The sequence below is a fragment of the Crocuta crocuta genome, unplaced genomic scaffold (genome assembly GCF_008692635.1).
Source record: "Crocuta crocuta isolate KB4526 unplaced genomic scaffold, BGI_CrCroc_1.0 scaffold180, whole genome shotgun sequence".
NCBI classification, from domain to species: Eukaryota; Metazoa; Chordata; class Mammalia; order Carnivora; family Hyaenidae; genus Crocuta; species Crocuta crocuta.
In genome coordinates this window covers 213726-236548 of record NW_027527549.1, presented here as the reverse complement: position 1 = coordinate 236548, position 22823 = coordinate 213726, and the positions used below count along the sequence as shown (strand labels likewise).

The following is a 22823-nucleotide window of genomic DNA, read 5'->3' as shown; positions in this document are numbered from 1 at the left end:
CACTTACATATAATACCCAGTGCTCATGTCTTCCTTAATACCCACTGCCCATCTAGCCCGTCCACCTGCCCAACACTCTGCCAGCAACCCTGTTTCTTCTCTGTATTTAAGAGTCTCTTATGGTTTGTCTCCTTCTCTGTTTTTATCTTATTTTTCCTTCCTTTCCCCTATGTTCATCTATTTTGCTGCTTAAATTCCACATGAGTGAAGTCATATGATATCTTTCTCTGACTTACTTTGCTTAGCTAATACCATCTAGTTCCATCCATGTTCTTGCAAATGGCAAGATTTCATTCTTTTTTGATTGCCAAGTAATATTCTTGTGTGTGTGTGTGTGTATCACATCTTCTTTATCCAGTCATCTGTCAATGGACATTTGGACTCTTTCCATACTTTGGCTCTTGTTAATAGCGCTGCTTATAAACACCGGGGTGCATGTGCCCCTTCGAAACAGCACACTTGTATCCTCTGGATAAATACCTAGTAATGCAATTGCTGGGTCGTAGGGTAGTTCTATTTTTAATATTTTGAGGAACCTCCAACTGTTTTCCAGAGTGGCTGCACCAGTGTGCATTCCCACCAGGAATGCAAGAGGTCCTCTTTCTCCGCATCCTCACCCACATCTGTTGTTGCCTGAGTTGTTCATGTTAGCGATTCTGACAGGTGTGAGGTGGCGTCTCATTGTGGTTTCGATTTGAATTTCCCTGATAATGAGTGTGTGCATGTTTCTGTTGACCATCTGGAGGTCTTTTTTGGAGAAGTGTCTATTCATGTCTTGCCCATTTCCTCACTGGATTGTTTTTCGAGTGTTTAGTTTCATAAGTTCTTTATAGATTTTGGATACTAACCCTTTATCTAATACGTCATTTGCAAATATCTTCTCCCATTCCATTGGTTACCTATTAGCTGACTGTTTCCTTTGTAGTGCAGAAGATTTTATCTAGACGAAGTCCCAATAGCTCATTTTTGCTTTTGTTTCTGTTGGCTCCAGAGGCATGTCAAATAAGAAATTGCTGCAGCCAAGGTCAAAGAGGTTGTTGCCTGCTTTCTCCTCTAGGATTTTGATGGCTCCCTGTCTTACATTTAGGTCTTTCATCGATTTTGAGTTTACTTTTTGTGTATGGTGTAACAAAGTGATCCAGGTTCATTCTTCTGTGTGTCACTATCCAGTTTTCCCAACACAATTTGCTGAAGGGTTTTTTTCCACTGGATATTCTTTCCTGCTGTATCAAAGATTAGTTGGCCATACACATTTGTGGGTACATTTCTGGGTTCTCTATTCTGTTCCATTGGTCTATGTGTCTGTGTTTGTGCCAGTACCATACTGTCTTGATGAGTACAGCTTTGTAATACAGCTTGAAGTGCAGGATTGTGATGCCTCCAGGTTTGGTTTTCTTTTTCAGGATTGCTTTGGCTATTCAGGGTCTTTTCTGGTTCCATACAAATTTTAGAATTGTTTGTTCTAGCTCCATGAAGAATGCTGGTGTTATTTTGACAGGGATTGTACATTTGTTTTGCTTTTTAAAAAATGAACACATATGCCCTTTTATAATTTACGTATGCTTTTAAAAATTTTTTTATTTTGAGAGAGTAAGAGAGAGCATGCGTGAGCAGGGGAGAAGGGCCAGGGGATGGGGCAGAGGGAGAGAGAATCTTAAGCAGGCTCCAGGCTCAGCACTGAGCCTCAGGCGGGGCTCAATCCCATGACCCTGAGATCATGACCTGAGCCAAAATCAAGAGTCAGACACTCAAGTGAATGAGCGACCCAGGTGCCCCATGTATATTTAAAGTAAGATTTTTTTTCAAGATTTTATTTTTAGGTAATCTCTACACTCAACATGGGGCTCAAACTTACAACCCTAAGATCAAGAGTCATAAGCTCCACCAACTGAGTCAGCCAGGTATCCCAAAATTAGATTTTTAATTTATTCACTTATTTTGAGAGAGAGTGCATGTACAAGTGCAAGCAGGGGAGGGGCAGAGAGGAGAAAGAGAGAGCATCCCAAGCAGGCTCTGCACCATCAGCGCAGAGCTCAAAGTTGGGCTCAAACTCATGAATCGTGAGATCATGACCTGAGCCAAAACCAAGAGCCAGATGTTCAACTGAGTAAGCCATCCAGGTACCCCACCCCCACCAAAAACAGGATTTTCAAAACCATTTTGTAGTGAAATGCAGCAAGACATATTAGTGGATTCTTGGATAATCCCTGGCCACATCATCTCACTGGGGAGGACTGGGATTTGGGTTTGGGTATGAGAGCCCATAGCAAAGCTAATGACCCTAGGTTTCTTTACCTCTTTGCAGTAAAGAAGTAAATCCCCAACTATTGTTTCCATACTCAGCAAGATCTTATCTGAAAGGGCAAAGATTGAAGGTAAAAATCCTTAGGGATTTACTAAGCACACTATCACTTTTCTTTCCAAGTGGTTCTGACATCTAAAATTAAGTGCCACTCAGGGCAAGGCAAGCACTGGAGGCAAAGTTAACTAAGAGAAACAAACACACTGCACAAAGAAAAGCAATTAAAGCAATACCACCTTCCTCCTACCAAGTTATCAAAAACAAAATTTTTAATAATAATCAATGCTAGGTAAAGTGTGATAAAACAGGCACTTTCATCGTGCCAAAACAAGTCTAAATTGTTAAGTTATGCTGGGCTCAATGCAAAATATCAAGGTAATTGTTAACCTATGTAAACAACCAGCCCTAAATGATCTGTATCAGATATATCTTAGTTCAGATTTCTTAAGGTTCTCTCATTGCAGGCTTTCTTACTCAGGTATCTTCTGAACTAATAAAAATGCCTTGAAGATTACAAAAAATTTCATGGGATCACATCTTCTGTTTACCACTTTCCCAGACAGACCAGGGTAACGATGAAATATGTTCAATCTTTAGTGCAATGAAGGCATATTGTATGTGCTTTGAAATGACTTCTGAAAGTGAAACAGTTCACTATAACAGTAGTATGCAAGCCAAGGACAATATATATTGGATTATGGAAACACTACAATAGTGTATTCCCATCCCCCCAAATGTACTTTAGGAATTTACCAGCAGGTCTGTTTCTTTTGAAGAACAAAACTGGTGTTTCTCCTAGCGCCTAGAAAGATAGAGCATGTGAAAGACAAAATGCCTTTTGAAATATCCCAACTCTAGAAGACAGGTGGCTGCTGTACGGCTTGGAACAAGGTTGTGCAGGCTGCTAAAAAGTCCTCAAACCACAGCTGTAAACCATGACACTCTGTGTGCTACTGACTATTCATTAATCTTTAGTAAATATCTAACAGATGCCGCAAAGTCCTATAAAGACAAAAATTACTTCTGCATGGAAAAGTTTTTCTGAATTTTACTACACTAAAACAAAACACCCCAGGATAGGATGGGAGTTAGAGTTAGTAGTAACTTAATGTACCTATATTTAGAATTTTTCTCTTTTTTGGTTAAAAAAATACAAATTAATTAGCTAATACCCTGATTCATTCACAATGTTTAGTATAAAAAATGAGGTGTCTTGAAAAGAAATCATCTAATAAGATATATGAAAGACTAGCTAAGCAAATGAGTAAAGATTGCTTGGAATTGGTCCTGATCTCCCTCCTCAGAAGGCACAACTACACACTTTAATTCAATCACTTACTACATTCAACGAATATTTTTGAGTACCTACTACAGCTGATCATTGTCTACAGCAATGAACAAAATTCCACACCCTCATGATATTTACAATCTACTGAAAAAAAGACAAAGTAAAGTATGTAACACGTCAGAAGATGATGCCTGCTAAAGACAAAAAGACAGCCAAGGGAGTCAGGGCTGTCTGTGGGAAAGGAGAGATAACCTGAAGGTCCGGAGATTCTTGTGGAGACTGGTGTAAACAAGAATCAATGGCATAACGAAACTGGTGGTGATGGTCTCCTGGGAGACACTGGTTGACAGTGAGAATGTGACAGGTAAAGGGAATGATGGGGTAGGGAATCTTTCCAGTTCTTCTTTACTCCAAAGTGTTGACTTGGAACAGGATGATATTACCCACAGCAAGAAGAGTTTCCTCTGATCTCTGCCCTATGGAAGTCTAGAGGCCAAGAGAAGAAAGTCCTATCTGGGTTTGATCAGAGTAAACCAGGCTTCTTAAACCACTGCAGGCGAGGTGCCTGGGTGCCTCAGTCAGTCAGGAGTCCGACTTCGGCTCAGGTCATGATCTCACCGTTCATGAGTTCGAGTCCCGGGTCGGGCTCTGTGCTGAGGGCTCAGAGCTTAGAGCCTGCTTTGGATTCTGTCTCTCCCTCGCTGCCCCTCCTCCATTCACACTCTCTCTCTCTCTCTCAAAAACAAATAAACATTAAAAAGTAAAAATTAAACCACGACAGGCTCAGTTCCACAGGCAATCGCACTTCTATGTAAGAAGTATAGTACAAGTATCACGGACACAACAAAATGGATGGAGGAAGTGGAAAATAACAGTTGACTGTAATAAATGAGGTAAATGAGGGACCTTAGGTGAAAGGAAATCACATCTGTACTTTTTTTTTTAATGTTTTATTTATTTCTGAGAGAGAGAGAGAGAAACAGCATGAGCGGGGGAGGGTCAGAGAAAGAGGAAGACATAGAATCTGAAACAGGCTCCAGGCTCTGAGCTAGCCGTCAGCACAGACCCCGACGTGGGGGTCGAACCCACTAACCGCGAGATCATGACCTGAGCCAAGGTCGGACACTTAACTGACTGAGCCACCCAGGCGCCCCCTGTACTGTTTTCAAAAGAACTCATTATCAGTTTACCACCTTGTGGTTTAAAGTAAGTAAAGTTCTTTTCACATTCCAGCTAGATTATACAACTAAAGAGCATCAAGTTATGTCAAAGCAATTTTTCAGCCTCTCAAAGCTTTCTTCACAACATACAATGGAAGGCTGAGAGTTCATTTTCAGAAAACACGCATACAACTGAAATGAGCTTAGGAGGCCCTCAAATCAAATTCCCTGACATATCACTTTCTAAAACCTAAGAATGTTTTCCAAAGAGTATCTTAATCCTTACCAGTGTCACTATAAGTGCAGAAAGGAAGAACATTACAGATTACCTGGCCTTTTAGAAAGGAAGTATGAAGTACAGACAAAGCTATGCAGGTTTTCCTTGACATCACACAGTTACTGATAGTAAGCTCAGGACCTGTGAAGGGATAAAGGATGGCTCCACCTGTTAGCTAACTGAAAACATTTTGCCACTGTCACTTAGCAACAGCAAAAGACGGTAAAGCTCATGTAAATTTGGACTTCCTAGAGTTATTCCACATAAGTTAATGTCCTCTTTGTATGCTAAAGAACTCATCAGTTCATAACTATTCTCAAAGAACAAATGCAAACAAATTTTTTTAATGTTTATTTTTGAGAGAGCGAGAGCATGAGTCCAAGCAGGGGACAGAAAGAGAGAGAGGAGAGATGATTTGGAGCTGGCTCTGCACTGACAACAGTGAGCCCGATGAAGGGCTTGACTCATGAACCATGAGATCATGACCTGAGCCCAAGTTGGATGCTCAACTGACTGAGCCACCCAGGTGCCCTGCACAAAAATCTTACAGTTGCTATAATGAGAAGAGAAAAGAAAGAAACTAGAATTAACTAAATACATATGAAAGCTCATTAATCTAATACGGCAATGATTCCCTAATACATGATAAAAGTTTCTTCCAATCCACAGTGAAATGGAAATTGTAAGGACAAGGTTACAAGTTTTACATAAAGCTAAATATATTTATTTAATGTACGGAATTGTCCTTATTCTAAAATTATGTACTTCCTATTTTTTTGGTGCTGTCATGAAATGACCATGACAATAAATAATTGGAGAAGAGGTTTTGTTTTGTTTTATTGTTTTTTGAGACAGTGCACTCAGGAGCAGGGGAAGCGCAAGAGAGGGAGAGGGAGGAAGAATTTTAAGCAGGTTTCATGCCTAGTACAGAGCCCAATGCAGAGCTTGATCTCACGACTGTAAGACTATGACCTGAGTCAAAATCAAGAGTCAGATGCTCAGCTGAATGAGCCACCCAGGCGCCCTCAGGAGAGGGGTTCTAATGGTGTCACTTGGCAAAACAAGAAATTGACTAATACATCTGGTCCTCCAATTCATGTGTGTGTGTGTGTGTGTGTGTGTGTGTGTGTGTGTGTAAAATCAGAACAGTATGATAGAGCTGAGCACCCATGGACAGTCCAGTCAAATTTTATACTAACCACATAAAATTTGAAAAGGTTTTTTTTTTTTTAGTTTCTGAGATAGAGAAGCATAAAGACAGTATGTTTCTGTCTCATAAAAACTCTGTTCCTGTCTATCTTTGTCACAGACAATACTCCTGACATCAGGTGTCTGATTTTCTTTTCCCCACACCAACCACTCTCTAATACCAACTGAATGTCCCAACATTTAGTTCTGACATTAATGGGAGTTAGAGAAGACCCTACAAAAGTTCGGTCCTACAAGATTGCCCCCCCACTTCAGCCCCACAGCCAATCTTACTTCTCTGTAAGAAGTGTGAAAATATCACGACACAAAATGTAAGTACAAGTAGTAGATCCCCACAACTCTGTCCAGGTTGACTACAAATCCGAGGTTCCCATGATCCCCTCTTTGGATTCAACCATCTGCTAGAACAGCTTACAGAACTCAAGGAAGCAGATTTACTGATTTATTATACAATAAAGGATGTAGTAAAGAACACAGATGAACAGCCAGATAAAGAGACCCACAGGGTGAGATCTGGAAGGGTCTGGAGCAGGAGTTTCTGTCCCTGGGGAGCTGAGGTCTGGCACCCTCCGGACACACAGATATATGTGTTCACCACCCTAGAAGCTATCCAAAGGCCATATTTTTAGAATTTTTATGGAGAATTAATGACATAGGGATCATCAATTATTAACTCAATCTCTAGCCCCTCTTCCCTTCTAGGAGAATGGGAGTGGGGCTGAAAGCTTCTAATCACGGCTCGGTCTTTCTTTTTCTTTTTTTTTTTTTTTTAAATGTTTTGTTTTTGAGATAGAGACAGCGTGAGCAGGGGAGGGTCAGAAAGAGAGGGAGACACGGAATCTGAAACAGGCTCCAGGCTCTGAGCTATTCCTCAGCACAGAGCCCGATGCGGGGCTTGAACCCATGAACCGTGAGATCATGACCTGAGCTGAAGTCGGATGCTTAACCGACTGAGCCACCCAGGTGCCCCACGGCTCGGTCTTTCTGATGACTGGTCCGCATACTGAAGTTATCCGAGAGCCCACCGAGAGTTGCCTCTTGATCAAAAGATACTCATATCACCCAGGAAATTCCAAGGGATTAAGGAGCTCTGTGTCAGGAATCAGGGTCAAAAACCAAGTATTAGAACACAAGATGCTGCCAGTGCTCTCATCACTTAGGAAAGGTTTTCAGGAACTCTGTGCTACCAACCAGAGTCAGAGACCAATATATATTTTTTCTATTATTTCACAGCCCACCTTGGTCTCTGGCCATAGACCACCTTACAGCAAAAAGATACACAACTCAAAAGATACTGACACATTAGAATCCCACTTAGTCATTAACAATTGCACTATTCCAACATCTTACCATACGAAAATGCTTTCCAGACAAGGCCACCCTGGTTTGCAAGCTTCCAATATTGTCAGGTAACAAAAGCAGCAGTGGTGCAGGCAAATAGTTTCGCCCTTTCAGGCATCTGGTAGAACGGAGCTAAGAGAGGGTATCACCTCTTACTCTGAGCCCCTTCTGAAGTGTTAACATCGAATTTCCCTCATTATACAATCCACTGAATCATTCCTTTACCCTCAGATACTACTTCCCCTTCTCTCCATTTATACTCAAACTCTCCCACCGTTGGAAGGGACATCAGGTTCGGTTACTGTGCTGATCTAAATTGCAAAGGGCAATAATATTCTAGCAGGTACCTCCCCCTCAGTCCACCCATTCAGTTATGGAAAGGTTACACAGATGTAGAACCAGTGGGCTATTTTTACCACCAAGCAATACAGTGGCATTCACTGTTAACCTCAATTCTGGCAGATGAGGCGAAGGCACAACCTACCCTATCAGGCCCGTAGGAAATCTAACCCAAGTTTAAAAATACAGTGCCTTGCTTAGGAATCAGCCCTGTTTTCAGAACTTTGTATTTGCAGCCCTGGTCCTATGACTAGTGTACCATGTGCAAAAGAAAAAAGGTGAGTGATGTGAGGAAGAAAGATAAAGTACAGTCATTACAGAAGGACACTCCTCCCTCAGTAAGAACTGCATAGTCATCCCAGCATCCTTCACCACCCTCTCGCCCCCAGATCTACCAGAAAAAGAGGCTCAATCCAGGGGTGCCACTCCTTCAGCCCGACCTCATGTTGAGTGAAAGCACACTCCCATGAACATACGTAAGCCATACCTTCAGATCTTTAGCTCTCATTTTAGACAACCAATGTTTTAGTTGGGCGTTCAATTCTCTATTAAAGTAGTACCCTGAAAAGGATCTCTCTCTGCCCATTTATTGGACATTATGGGCTGTATATTCCTCAGTATGAAGAAATCATGGTTAGCCATCCAAGTTGTTACAATTATCTTCTGTTCCCGTTCTTTCATAGTACTCGGAGCATTTGCATCTACTGTCAGAGAAGCCAAACCAGGTCCAGAGTCTGGGTCTACTCCTGTCGGGACCCATGTGTAACCTGTCAGGGTCACAGCATCAGTCTCATTTGCCAGCTATATTCATGGCCTACCCACAGGGAATCTGCCACCTGGCCATCTACAGTCTCTACCGTGTACTTGCAGATATAAAGTTCTGACCAGCATTTTGTACCTCAGAAGGTACAAGGGGATTAGGTCTAGATTCACTCATCTTTGCGTTCCTGCATGCTCCCATACCCACGTATGTCACAGGCCCAGGCAGTCACCTCAAGCTAGCACACAGGTGTATTTGCTTGTGGATTCCAGTCGCCTTACAAACCTGAAAAAGGGATCTTCTGATGAGCATCGACATGTCCTAGTTTAATGCACATTTCAAATTCCAAGAGCAATTTCCAGAAGGTTGTGCCCCATATGTGCAGTCCCTTAAGAGGCCAGGTTTCTATTGTTCTTCTGCCTAGCCATATGGCCAAGCCTTTGGCCACTGCCTGTTGGTAAAAACCCAAACATAAGGGCTTTTGCCACGTTCAATTTTTCCATTACTGCTAAGAAAACAGCATGCAGTTCAGCCCACCAAGCTAATTTGTCTTTATCTTTTCCAATCAGAGTGGGGACCTTCCAAACCGGATGGTGTCTGCTCACCTTGGAAATGCCACCCACAAGCCTGGTGGTCAGTGACAAGCTTACAGGCACTTGCCCAAGTGACAACAGAATCCAGCAGCTCCTCACAGTTCCAGAATCGGTCCTGGGGGAAAGAGGCTCCCTGCTCTTGAGTATCTCCTCCTTGCATTTCCATTTTTTCAAAATTTTTAAAAATGTTTATTTATTTCTGAGAGAGAGAGAGACAGAATGAACAGGGGAGGGTCAGAGAGAGAGGCAGATACAGAATCTGAAACAGACTCCAGGCTCTGAGCTGTCAGCACAGAGCCCAATGCAGGGCTCGAACCCAAGAACTGTGAGATCATAACCTGAGCCAAGGTTGGATGCTTAACCAACTGAGCCACTCAGGAGCCCCACATTTCCATTTTATTATAGAACTCTTCTGGACACTGTCCTACCTACTGAAGTGTTTATCCGACATTATGCAAGACATCATGAGTATTTCAGCTTTCAAGATTATTTTTATGACTTCGTCACAGTGACTGTTTTAATCACTGTCCAACAGTAAGCCAATAATTGCCCTTAAAGTGGGAATTCTCTAGTCCAAAGTCCAGGAAGTCACTGCTGGGAGGCACTCACAGGCTTTTGCTGTAAGCCCCAGTCTAAGGTACACTACAATACACTATCACACAGAGAATCTGCCCACACCACTTCAACTTCTGTTCTACACTGTGTGGGCTTGGGCAATCTTACTGGTCCCCATTTAGCGTATCCAAATTAATACTGAAGGGTAGATTTATATGACTTATGTTTACAGTAATAGGTAGAAGAAACATCTCCCAGATATATACAATGCCCATCTCCCTAATACAATCAGGTAAAAAGCCTGTTCAAACACACCAAACTCTCCAAACTTTTACCTAACACTCCTAACTGTAGTCTCTGTTAGGACCTTATCAACGGGTTTGGTTTTAAAATACTAGGAAAAAGTGTTCCCCAAGCGAGACAGAACTCATTCCCCTAAAATGTTCAGGTAAAGAGATAAAACTTCTTTACATAAAAGCCTTGTTTAAACTTCCCAACTTCCATATTCCTATCCAGCCTTGTATGTTTTTGTTCTCTCACCAGCATCAGGGTTTTTTATCAATGGGTTTTGGTATTTGGTACCACAGTGCAAGAGGCTCCCATATCAAGGAATCCTGGGTACTTTTCTTCTCCACTTCCTGACCATTTTACCCACTCTTGTGCAAAAGGCTTTGGGTCTTACCCAGGGGTTAAGTCAAGGGACCCTCACCCCTACAGATTTTTATCTCATTTAATCTACCTAACCAATGCTCCCAAGCAATTGCTGGTCACATTACTCACTATAATCTCTGCATCTAGATTTTTAAATTTCTCCAAACTGAGGAAAACAGAACAGAGTTGTCTGGGGCCCTTTAATGTTGCAGAGAGCAGACAGATGTCCCTTTAGGACTTAAGGTAGTGTTGTACTAAAATCTTTGTTTTAACTCTATCAATTGTTTGTTCTATTAATCCCACTTTTTTAAAGTTTTATTTCTTTAATCTCTACACACAACATGGGGCTTGAACTCACAACCCCAAGATCAAGAATTGCACACTCTTGGGGCGTCTGGGTGGCTCAGTCAGTTAAGTGTCCAACTTCGGCTCAGGTCATGATTTCCCAGGTCATGAGTTCAAGTCCCGCATCTGGTTCTGTGCTGACAACTCAGAGCCTGGAGCCTGCTTCAGATTCTGTGTCTCCCTCTCTCTGCCCCTCCCCTGTTCATGCACTGTCTCTCAAAAATAAATAACATGTTCTAAAAAAAAAAAAAATTGCACACTTTCTACTGAGCCAGCAAGGCACCCCATTTCTTTCTTTCTTTTTTTTTTACAAATAGTTTATTGTCAAATTAGTTTCCACATAACACTCAGTACTCATCCCCACAAGTGTCCTCCTCCATGCCCAACCCTCCCTCCCCCCCACATCCATCAGTCCTCAGTTTTTGTCAGCATTCAAGAGTCTCTCATGGTTTGCCTCTCTCCCTTTCCCCCACCATTTCCGCCCTTCTTCTCCCCCTTGTTCCTCCGTCAAGTTCCTCCTAATCCTCCTATACGTGCAAACATATGATATTTGTCCTTCTCTGCCTGACTTATTTCGCTCAGCATAACACCCTCAAGGTCCATCCATGTTGCTACACATGGCCAGATTTCATTGTTTCTCATTGCCATGTAGTATTCCATGGTATAGATAAACCACATCTTCTTGATCCATTCATCTGTTGATGGACACTTAGGCTCTTTCCATGTTTTAGCTATTGTGGAGAGTGCTGCTATGAACATTGGGGTACATGTGCTCCTATGCCTCAGCATTTCTGTATCTCTTGGGTAAATTCCTAGCAATGCTATTGCTGGGTCATAGGGGAGTTCTATTGTTAGTTTCCTGAGGAACCTCCACACTGTTTTCCAGAGGGGCTGTACCAGTTTACATTCCCACCAACAGTGTAGGAGGGAAGGCACCCCATTTCTTAATAACCAATCTGCTTTTTCCAATCTGCTGGATTGAATCCCATGATTTTTCCCTTTCTTTTTCCTTTGTTTTGCTCCAAATGATATTTTCTTTATTCACTTTTCTTAAAAACTATTTTAAAATTTCCACCTTGGGGCGCCTGGGTAGCTCAGCCAGTTAAGCATCCAACTCTTGATCTCAGCTCAGGTTTTGACCTCAGGGTCATGAGCTTAAGCCCTGTGCTGAGCTCCATGCAGACCATGGGGTCTACTTAAAAATAAAATTTTTCACCTTACTAAGAACAGTCCCTTGACTCTCTCCTTTGCCTTTCCTTTTTCTTTTGTTAATTAACCTAATGCTTTAATTAACATCTATAAAACCTGGGAAAGGAAGCTGAAACAGCAAAATACAAGACTTCCTCAAGTGTCCCTAGGTTTTGCAACAATTAAGGTGATATGGGGTGTTCATGTAAAAGAGCTCCCCAGGGCGCCTGGGTGGCTATCAGTTGAGCTTCTGACTCTTGACTTCAGCTCAGGTCATGATGCCAGGGTTGTGGGATAGAGCCCCACACTGGGCTCCACAATGAGCATGAAGCCTGCTTAAGATTCTCTCTCTCCCTCTGCCTCTATCATCCACTCATGCTCTTGCTCTCCCTCAAAAAAAAAAAAAAAAAAAAGAGAGTTCCCCTTATTCACAACATTCACTATCAACTGAGTGACAGGCATATTCAGCAGGTGAATTATCCCAATTACCATAAAGATAATCCCCCATAGCTCATATATGAAACACACCATCTGCTTCATAGGCAATGTTCCACTTGGCATTTATAAGGCAAGGTAGGCAGTCCCCATTCTCAGAATAAACAAGACATCAGAGTGGCTTTTATCCAGTCCACCAAGCTGGCTGTTCCCTCGGGAATAACCTCTTGGTGTCTCAATCACAAATAGCTATCTGTAAGTGTTCCATAGTGAGTTGTGGGCCCCGTACCAACCCAGACACTGGCTTCCACACTGCAGCAACTACAGTTCTAGTAGTAATAGTAGTAGTAGTTGTCATCCAGAAACTACTCCTAAGTTCATTACTTTCACAGTCCATTTTAATAAAGGTTCTTCAGGAAGCTGTTACTGATCCACAAAATGAAAACAACTCCTTCACGCAATATTCCCTGGTTTCAATGATTTCCTGGTTTTGCTCTCCCCCTACACCAACAGTCTTCTTGGGGGTACTTTCTGTTGTCTTTGCATAATTCTTCCCCTGGGGGGACAGTTTTGAGGCTAGTAACCAAAACTCAGACTCACTGAAATCTGACCTCAGTTTAGCATGGAGGTCTCACCCAGAATGCTCACTTCATTTTAGCCATTACAAATAACAATAACCAAAGGACTAAATGTTTCACCTTTTCCTTATTAGCTTCCATTTCCTTACACATCCAGTGAACCAAAGAGCTGGGAAATGGATCCATCTCTAAATTCCATCTGTAACTTTTACTTTGAGTAATTGAGAACGCACAGGCTCTGTTCCATACAGGTGGACACATAGCTACCTGGGATTCAACGGTTCCACATTCCCCATCCTTGTGCCCTTTCTCTTCCCAAACCACATTTCCGTAAGCCAAGGCCTTCTAGTAAATCTCACCTCTGTGACACCAAATGTCTAAGAAGAACTCCCTGTGTTAAAAGGCAAAAATATTCAATGACACTTGTTAAAACTTGTGAGGAAGACTTTATTCAAGGTGGTGCAGGCTATCTCTTCAGGTACAGGGACCACTGCAATGACATTTTACAGGGACAGGAGACTGGACTCAACTCCAAATACTGAATGGGCAAGTGGGAACTTATAGCCAAGGAGCAGGGTAGTCAGCCAAAATCAGTGGATGGAAAATCAGTAAGAGGAAAAAACAGGGATGAGGTGGGTTCTGGCTAAAAAGACCTAACTGGTTCTTGCTAAAGACATGCCAGGGTGATCAGACATCACCTGGAGGATGTCGGAAGGTAAGGAACCCAATCAGGTATCAAGGGTAATCAGATATTGAGGGTGAGGGCTTCTTGCTCAAATGATTTAACAGAGTTCTTGCTAAAACTGCATTTAACAAGGACAGAACAAATGAGCCTAGAAGGTGGTTCAGGAGTCTAAAATTCAGCCAAGCAAAGAATCTTTATACCTTCTCTTATTCAAGGAAAGAAGCATTCTTTCCTTCCTCTGAACAAGAAGTCTATTTTTTGTTTGTTCAGTAGCCTTTTGTTCATTAAGGAACAGGTGAAGCTTCCTTTGGGACCTAGTATTAGAACGTTATCTGCTTGATGATGCTAGTAGTCAGGCATTTAACGAGGGGAGTTTTCGGTGAAAACACAAGGGAAACAACAAAAACAAATAGTCAGATTAGAGACCTAGCTTCTGAGTCAGAAGTTAGCCAGTTGAGATTTTCAGACCTGAGCTTAAAGGAACTTTAAATGGGGCAGTGAGGGTGGCAATTTTCCTAGTTTGCATTCTGCAGGTCTCTGGTGAGGGACTTGGTGTTTGGGTGAACCTCTGAATGGTCCACACGGCAGGAGGCACAGGGGTTGCCCATGTATGATACACGGTGGTAGTTTTTTGTTTAAAGTTTATTTCAAGGACCCAGCTTCAGCTTACAGGATTTCAGGAAATGGGCAGTTTTAGTTCTCAGTGATGCCAAGTCAGGAGGGTGGGATAAAAACTGGAAACATGAGTTTGGAAAATTATAGCCAGATACTGGAGGAAACCAGAGTTGAGTACTTGGTAAGGACTTTCAAAATGTGCAAGACACAAGGGGTTTTGCACTGAACCAAAAATAAAATTTCTACAGTCAACCTTTTACTTCTTTCTTACATAAGAATTCCGATCTCATTAGATTGTCCTGATTATTTACATAGGTGCACCAAGAATAGTGACTGACCACACAGTCTCTTTTTGAGTTTGCTTTGCTGGAACTTTTCATAAGGAAATCTCAGATTAAATGTTTAAAAGCCTCTCAAGGATAGGAAGCCAAAGCAGGAAGTAGCCACCAGTCTTTATCTTCCCATACCTATAGATTTGAGTAAATTCCTCTTTCCTTGAGGCCCCCAAGATATCCCGACATTCCTGGGGCTACCAGAAGTGACCGTTCTTACTCACCTGTAAGGCTGGGCACCCTGTAAACCAGGTACCAGGCCAGTCTTCCCAAGAGCACTGGCTCCATGAAGACAACCTTAGTCCCTTAAACCAGATTCTATCCATGTGACTCTCAAATATAATATTCCAGTCAAAGCCTTGGTAATAAAACCAATGTTTCCCATTATATCCTGTTACAAGAACAGATTCTTATTCAACTTATTACACAAATAACTACAGTATTGTGAAAGCAAGAATATTCACTAAGAGTTTCCAAATTCTAGAGTAATCAGGAAAAAAAGTAATTGTTCCATCTTTGTTCACAAAGGTATAATCAGATTGTCCTAAGCTGTAGACAGGTTAAGAGGAACAAAAGGGTTCTTGAAATCTGAAAAACATCGAAGAACTAGTATTGTTTCAAACAAAGAGTTAAAATAGCCATCTTCATCAGTTCATTCAGTCCCACATAAACTCTTATTCTGCTTGATCTTGAGTTAGCAGTTGTACGAATCTGTTAGCTTCTTCACTAGTTCTGGAAACTCTGAGTCCAATGCACGGTCTTAAAATTATTCAACCGATACCATTACAGAGCATTCTTGCCTGTTAATCTTACTTAGAAATGACCTACAGGACCGCCTGGGTGGCTCAGTCAGTTAAGCGCCCAACTTCAGCTCAGGTCATGATCATGCAGTTTGTGGGTTCGGGCCCCACGTTGGGCTCTGTGCTGACAGCTCAGAGCCTGGAGCCTGCTTTGGATTCTGAGTCTCCCTTTTTCTCTGCCCTACCCCTACCCCTGCTCATGCTCTGTCTGTCTGTCTCTCTCTCTCTTAGAAATAAATATTTAAAAAAAAATAAAAAGAAATGACCAACACTTATTTTAGGCAGATATTAACACCAAACTAAACAAGCATCATCTCAAGCTATTTCCCTATTAACTATTTTATAACATACATGCTATGCAAGTATCACAAAAATAAAAAACTAAGGAAGATTAAATACATGCTGTCCCCCCACTTTTTTTTTTTACTGCAGTGCTTAACATACATCAAGCAATTCATTTTTATTGTATGTTTTATTCTTAGTTTGGATTTATAATTTTATAATCTTAAATACCCAGTAGAGATTACATTAAGCGTGACTAGTTAGCTCAGGTAGAAGGAAATTTATTTGTCTGTATTATACTTAATGCTGACAACTCTGAAAACATACCTGTTTTTCTTTTAGCAACAATTTTCAAAACAGCTTTATTTACAAAAAAATTATCCCAAATCACATGAACACCAGGCTAGTTCTCTATTTCTGAAAGTTTCAAGAATACTTAAATCATGTAAGTGCTCATTTATTTCTAAGGCAGCTTGAATAGAGCTCCTTTACAGGATTTTATAAAGTAATTTTGTAATACCATCCAGAAGTGTAAAAAATTTAACACGTCTACAGCATACATACATACATGTTCACACACATACAGACACAAATAAAGAGCTGCTGTTTTCAATCTAAAATTTTAGCCATGAGTTAGTAAAAATAGTAATATAAATTCATTGGTTTATATAAAATAATTAGTTCTTGCCTTTTCTCCACTACTTTAAAAAAATTTTTTTTTCTAATGTTTACTTACTTTTGAGAGAGAGAGAGTAAGACAGAGAGAGAGGGAAAGAAAGAGAGAGGAAGACACAGAATCCCAAGCAGGCCCATGCTCTGAGCTGTCAGCACAGAGCCTGACACAGGGCTCGAACCCACAAACCGTGAGATCATGACCTGAGCCAAAGTCAGATGCTCAACCAACTGAGCCACCCAGGTGACCACCACTTTCTGTTCTTACACAAATAAATAAATGTTACTTGTTTACCAACTGTTATGTAAAGACCACCTTTAATACCTTCCCTTGGGGGCACCTGGGTGGCTCAGTGGGTTAAGTCCAGGTCATGACCTCACATCTGTGAGTTTAAGCCCCGCACATCAGGCTCTGAACAGACAGCTCCGAGCCTGCTTTGGATTTTCTGTCTCTCTCTCTGCCCCACCCCTATACATGTACATACATGTACATACTCTCTCAAAAATAAGTAAACATTTGGGGCGCCTGGGTGGCTCAGTCGGTTAAGCGTCCGACTTCAGCTCAGGTCATGATCTCACGGTTCGTGGGTTCGAGCCCCGCGTCGGGCTCTGTGCTGACAGCTAGCTCAGAGCCTGGAGCCTGTTTCATACCCTGTGTCTCCCTCTCTCTATGACCCTCCCCTGCTCATGCTGTCTCTCTCTCAGAAATAAATAAAACATTAAAAAATTTTAAAAAAATAAAAAAGAAAGAAACTGGAGGGAAGACTCAAGGTGGTAAAAGGAAGAAGAGCAGCAATGGGAAGGGAGAGCTCTTCAAAAAGCTAGTCTGAGGAGATCTCAATTTTCCCAAGGAGACCAACAAAGTTCTGTATCATTGTCGGCAAAAGTATGCCAACAGGAATGGAAGTAGACAGAGTTGGCAGAAAACAGCACAGGTTCAAGAAGAGTATTTGAGTCAACTGAGAAGTTCCCACAGGAAAAGCAGGATCCAACACAGAAAACTAAGAGGTGTTAGAGAGAGCCAGGAAGACAGACTTCCAGTGCAAGGAGTTAAAGAAAAGGGGCAGCAGCAGCAGCGAGGGGAGCGGGGGAGAGGAGGGGGAGGGAAGAAGACGACGACGACGACGACAAAGACGAAGACGAAGAGATTTCCAGTCCAGAGAGTCAGAAAATAATCTTCATTCAGGGAAAAAAGAGCCAGGAAGAAGAGATTTACAGACTGATAGGTAGCTTTCAAACAAAGAAGCCTAAGACCCTGACCCAGCTGCTTCCACACAGCTGCTTGCCTGGCACTCTAACTGAGCCTCTTACAGACAAACATGGGACTCTAACCCAGCCTCCAGCCTGTGTTTATCTGGGACTCTATCCCATTTTCTAGGGGATACTCTGACTGTTAAGAATCAAAATCTCTCCTTACCAGCTTCCACGGACATTTGTCCGGAGCAATGATTCAGGAGTCGGACTCACCAATGGATCCCCGATCAATCAGTCAGGAGTGAAGATAAAGCCTTCAAAGGTACACACTTAGGGTCCTGGGTGAGAGCTCCGGGGGTCCAATGATGAATCTGATCCTATCCAAGTTGTGGCACCATAACTGTTAAAAGGAAAAAAGTATTCAATGATACTTGTTGAAGCATGGTAAGGAAGACTTTGGGGGATGGTGAGGCTATGAAATTTTGTAGTAGGGGAAGAAGATTGGGCTCAACCCTGAATACCACATGGGCAAGAGAGATTTTATAGCTAAAGAGAAGGGTGGAGTCAATTAATGGAAAATTAAGAGGAAGCATGGCGGGGGGGGGGCTCCGACAGCATTCTTGCTGAAGACAGGCCAGGGCGATCAAACATCACCTTTCCAATGGTGGAGAAGGAGGAACCCAATCAGACACTGAGGGTAGTGCATCTTGCTAAACTGACTTAGCAAGGTTCTTGTTAAAACTGCATTTTACCAGGACATCTACATATGGCCTAGGAAGGTTCAGAAGCCTGACTAGAGCCTACTCAAGCAAAGAGTTTTGTCACCTGTTTCTTTTACTCCACACAGAATACTTCTGACACTGGACATGTGAGGTTTTATCTCCCACATCAACCAATTTGCGACACCAGCTGCCATTCAATTCAATTCTGACACTAACTGGAGTTACAGCAGACCTCATGACCTAAGAACTCCGTCTCCTAAGACTGCCCCCCACTTCAGACACCCATCACAAAAAGTGGGTCTCCATGTTACCTACAACTCCATGGTTACAAATTGGAGGTTCCCAAGACCCCCTCACTGGATGCAATCACTTGCTAGAACAGCTCACAGAACTCAGGGAATCACTTACTTACGTTTACTGGTCTAGTACGTAATAAAGGATATGGTAAAGAACACAGATGAACAGCCAGACGAGGAGATACATAAGGTGAGATGTGGAAGGGCCTGGAGCAGGAGCTTCTGTCCCTGTAAAGTTGGGGTGTGCCACTCTCTCAGCATGTAGATGTGTTCACCATCCTAGAGCTCTTCAAAGTCCACACTTTCGGGATTTTAAGGCACGATCATTTATTAACTCACTCTCTAGCCCGTCTCCCCTTCCAGGAGAAAAGGGATAGTGCTGAAAGTTCCAAGCGTCTAATCATGGCTTGGTCTTTCTGGTGTTTGGACCCATCTACCCAGGAACCCACCAAGAGGCACCTCACTTGGTCAAAAGACACTCCTAATACCCAGGAAATACCAAGGGATTTAGGAGCTCTGTGTCAGAAATTAGTCAAAGACCTAAGTGTTAGAACAGAAGATGCTCTAGAGCTCTTGTCATTTAGGAAATTATTTCAGAAGCTCTGTCCTCGAAACCAAGGACAGATACATGTATATTTCAAAAACCAAGAATGGATTTCATCTATATAATCTTTCTGATGATGGACACAGGTTTCAGCATTTATGTCCAAATCACTTATATATTTACAGCATTATGTCTACTTTAAATATTGAAAAGTGCATTAAAAAAAAAAAACCCATGTGTACCTGGTGGTTTTCCTGCTGAAAGCAATTACTGAACAATGCTACATTTCTCAGTTTACAACAGCACAATGCCATCTTTTAATATTCTGAAGAGTTCTTCTGCTAATGTAAGACTTCCATCCAATTACACTTCTCCAACAGAACTGCTCTCCAAGGCATTTTACTTCAACTGAAAATGTCAATTTCATTATAGGACATTTAGAATTTGGGGATGTCATTTGGCTTTAGGAAATTTGTCTAGATTACACCGAAATCAAACCCAGACACAAAATAATTGTATCTTACATAAAACTATTCCTAATCACTGTCTACCTACCAATGGAGGATCTTAGGAGTGAGCCGCATTTTTTTCAATTACAGCGAAATAATGTGTTGATTTTAAACCTGCACCAGACTGATCCCATCCTAATCAGGTAGCTGTTCGAAGAATTTCTTAGAAAGAGGCACTTGCATTACAAAGACACAGTGCTAGGTTCAATTCAGACTATGCTGCTCACTGATATCGATTTTTAAACTTAATCTGGGTCAACAGAACCAGAATTAGCTACAGATGCCACTATCATAAGAACAGGAAACATCTTACTTTGTGGCAGATCTATGCTGCTGCGACCTTTGGTTATTTAAGTTACCTTAGTTTTCTCAAAGGATTCTTGAAGTGGCTTTCCTTCCCATCTATCCTAACCTATCTGTAAATGTCTAATTACGTTAAACTGCAGCAGAGGGATCTTCTATTTGTATTCTACTCCCAACGAATATCCAAACAGCCCCTCGCAGTTTAACTGCACTTCAAACTATCCTTTTGGTGACCCTCTTTTTAGAGAAGACTCTATTAGAAGTCTATCAATTAATACAGTCGGTGCTCAGTTAGCAGCAGAGAAATAACTGTATGTTAGTGGTTAAGAAACCCCATAATTGCAGCGTTTAAGACCTACTGTTGCTCCTAATGCCACCAGGCTGACTCAGACTAACGGGCTCTCCAGGTGCCCACTGTCTAACACAGGCCTGTCAAGATGAGCCCTCAGCCGGGAGCCTCCAGAAGAATTCGTCCAATCACTGTACTTGCTTCGCACACATAAACACAGAGAACTGATTTTTAGGTTCTTTGCCACAAAGAAATGCACTGAAAACGATTAAAGCAACAACACATGATTTGGGAAAGAATACTCCTTCCCTTCTTTACAGTGAGTCCTGAATTTGATTTAAATAATGCTGCTTATAAAGGCATTTGCTCCAAGTATCGGATCTCCTAACCCATGACGTTTTAATCCTGTTAAGTATCAAAACCACGGCACCAAATGTGCCAAACGTGAACTAGAGACAAAAGGACCGTTCTTATGTCCTTGGCGATCGTAGTTAATCAAACCCCGCACCTGCGGAGCATTCGAGGTGAGTTACACACTGGATGATGCACTCCAAAGTGGGCGAGGATCCCCAACAACCCAGAATCAAGGCACAGGTCCAGTGAGCCCTTAACAACACCCCGTTCCCAACCCTCCCCAGTCCAGGAATCACAACCTCCCTGACCCCAAGAATCTGAGCCCTGGTATTCATACTGATTGCCAGAACCTTAACTCCAGGTTTTTTAGGCTCCCATTCCACCTCAACAAAAGTTCACGACACTGTAATGGCATTTCTCTTCAGAACTGAAGCTCCCGACCTCAACCTCCGTCCAAGTGTGTTCCCCTCCGGTCCCCCTGGAGACGGAGCTCCCTTTCCTTTGGATCCCCGCCGGGCAACTCTACTCACAGGCCGGCAGCGTCGGGGGGCAGCGGGCTCGACAGCGCCCTCCAGCTCGGCGCTGGTAGCTTTCTGCGACTGCAGTCCAGCAGAGGGATGCGGCAGGAGCAGGGTGCGGGGCAGAGACCTGCCCGAGCAGCCGGCAGCAAGAAGACAGCCAGGGCGAGGAAGACGAGCCGGGAATGAGGTCCGGACCGACAATCCAGCGGCGGCTCCTCCCGGACGCCCTGGGGCGCCGGCGCCATTTTCCCCCCGACCTGGACCCAGCCGAGAAGAGCCGCCAGCTAGAAAAGGCAGCTCGGCAGAGACGTTCGGTGGCTACGCTGCCACCCCAGGGCCCGACTGTCGCCTGTACCCTCTAAAGGGAAAAGAGGGGCGGATACGGCGCAGCAGTGGGGGCGGCGGCCGAGGACAGACGACTGAAGACCTACAGACAACGCTCCTCCGCCCCGCCCCGCGACGCAACGTCTTCACGCACAAGAGCCAACCAATCGGTGCCGCAGAAAGAGGTCGCGCTGGGGGCGGGACTCCGTGAGGAGGCGGAGCCAGTGACTGAGTTTCTTAAGGACGACTTTAAGGTGTCCGGCACTTCGTAACGCCCCTTTGGGGTTCCGCCGCTGGTCGTCCACTGGAGGGCGCAGTGGCTCCTTAAGAGGAATAGCTGCTAAAGCTTTGCGAGTTCGAAGTCTTGACTTGAGGGATGTCTACTGGAGTAATAGAAAGGATCTTTTTTCTGGACTCCAAGAGGAATGATAGAAGGGCTACCCTCCAAGTTCCAAACACTGAAAGGGCCCTGGAACTTCCACCTGGCATTGGCCTCCAGAGCCCATCTGGGACTGCCTCGGCCCCCTCCTGCTGGTCTGCAGCTCCTGCAGCCTGCAAGTGGGCGGCAACTCCGTGTTATCACTATTGGTTGCTGGACCCTTAAGCTCCTGAAAGCAAAGGCCCTGTTTATTCATCTGTGTACGTCCAGCTTCTGTTTAGCCTAGAGTTTAAGAAACGTTGATGGAACTGCACCTACAAGGCATGTCTCTTAGGAAAATACTCTGTTCTGTTTCAGCGAGGCTGTCCTATATCCTCACACTCAGAAAAGCAAGTGCGACATATAAAGATGTTAAGTAAGAAAGTGAAGGCTGGGTGTGATGAAAATTTTTTTTGTACTGGAGCAGAGGCTATGAAAACCTGCTAGGAAGAGCAAAGTCTGGCCACCTGATATGCTCACTCAGCAATCTATTATATCCAAGTTTTGGAATAAGACTGAGAATAAGAGTGATGTTGGCTTATATGTAGTGCTTTTCCACGTTTCAAAGAGCGTTTGCATCTGTTAGCATCTTTTACTTTGTTTAGTCTCTTAATGACTGTAAAATTGACAAGACAGTTATTGCTGATGAGTAAACAAGCCCAGAGAGGTTAAAGAGTTAGAAACAAAATTCAACAGAGTACATTTGAAGGGCGATTTGGCTTTATACAACATTCATGAAGGGGGCCGCATCCCATCTAGCAAGTAAAAGGAAGCTCCGCGGAGCTGTACACAATGGAAGGCTTTTGTAGGCAGAAGTGAGCAGAAAAAGGAAGTTTCTAGCAAAAGGTCACCCTCCTTTGGGGGGAAAGTGGGGTCTAACAGGCACATTACTTCACTGGTGCTATTTTTTTTTTTTTTTTTACTTCTGAGAGGGAGAGAGAG

The 22823-nt window shown here is 42.9% G+C and overlaps 1 protein-coding gene across 5 annotated transcripts in view; it reads right to left on the bottom strand.

Annotated features, from left to right (window-relative positions):
* Nucleotides 1–21581, bottom strand: part of LRIG2 (leucine rich repeats and immunoglobulin like domains 2) — a 63207-nt gene extending 41626 nt beyond the window's left edge. For 3 of the 5 annotated variants that reach the window (XM_077766757.1, XM_077766766.1, XM_077766777.1), the window contains exon 1: nucleotides 21149–21581. In XM_077766757.1, coding sequence (XP_077622883.1) covers nucleotides 21149–21384 — 236 coding nt within the window. In that variant the 5' untranslated portion in view covers nucleotides 21385–21581. The other 2 variants (XM_077766785.1, XM_077766789.1) reach the window with 2 other exon arrangements.
* Nucleotides 21582–22823: the final 1242 nt, after the last annotated feature.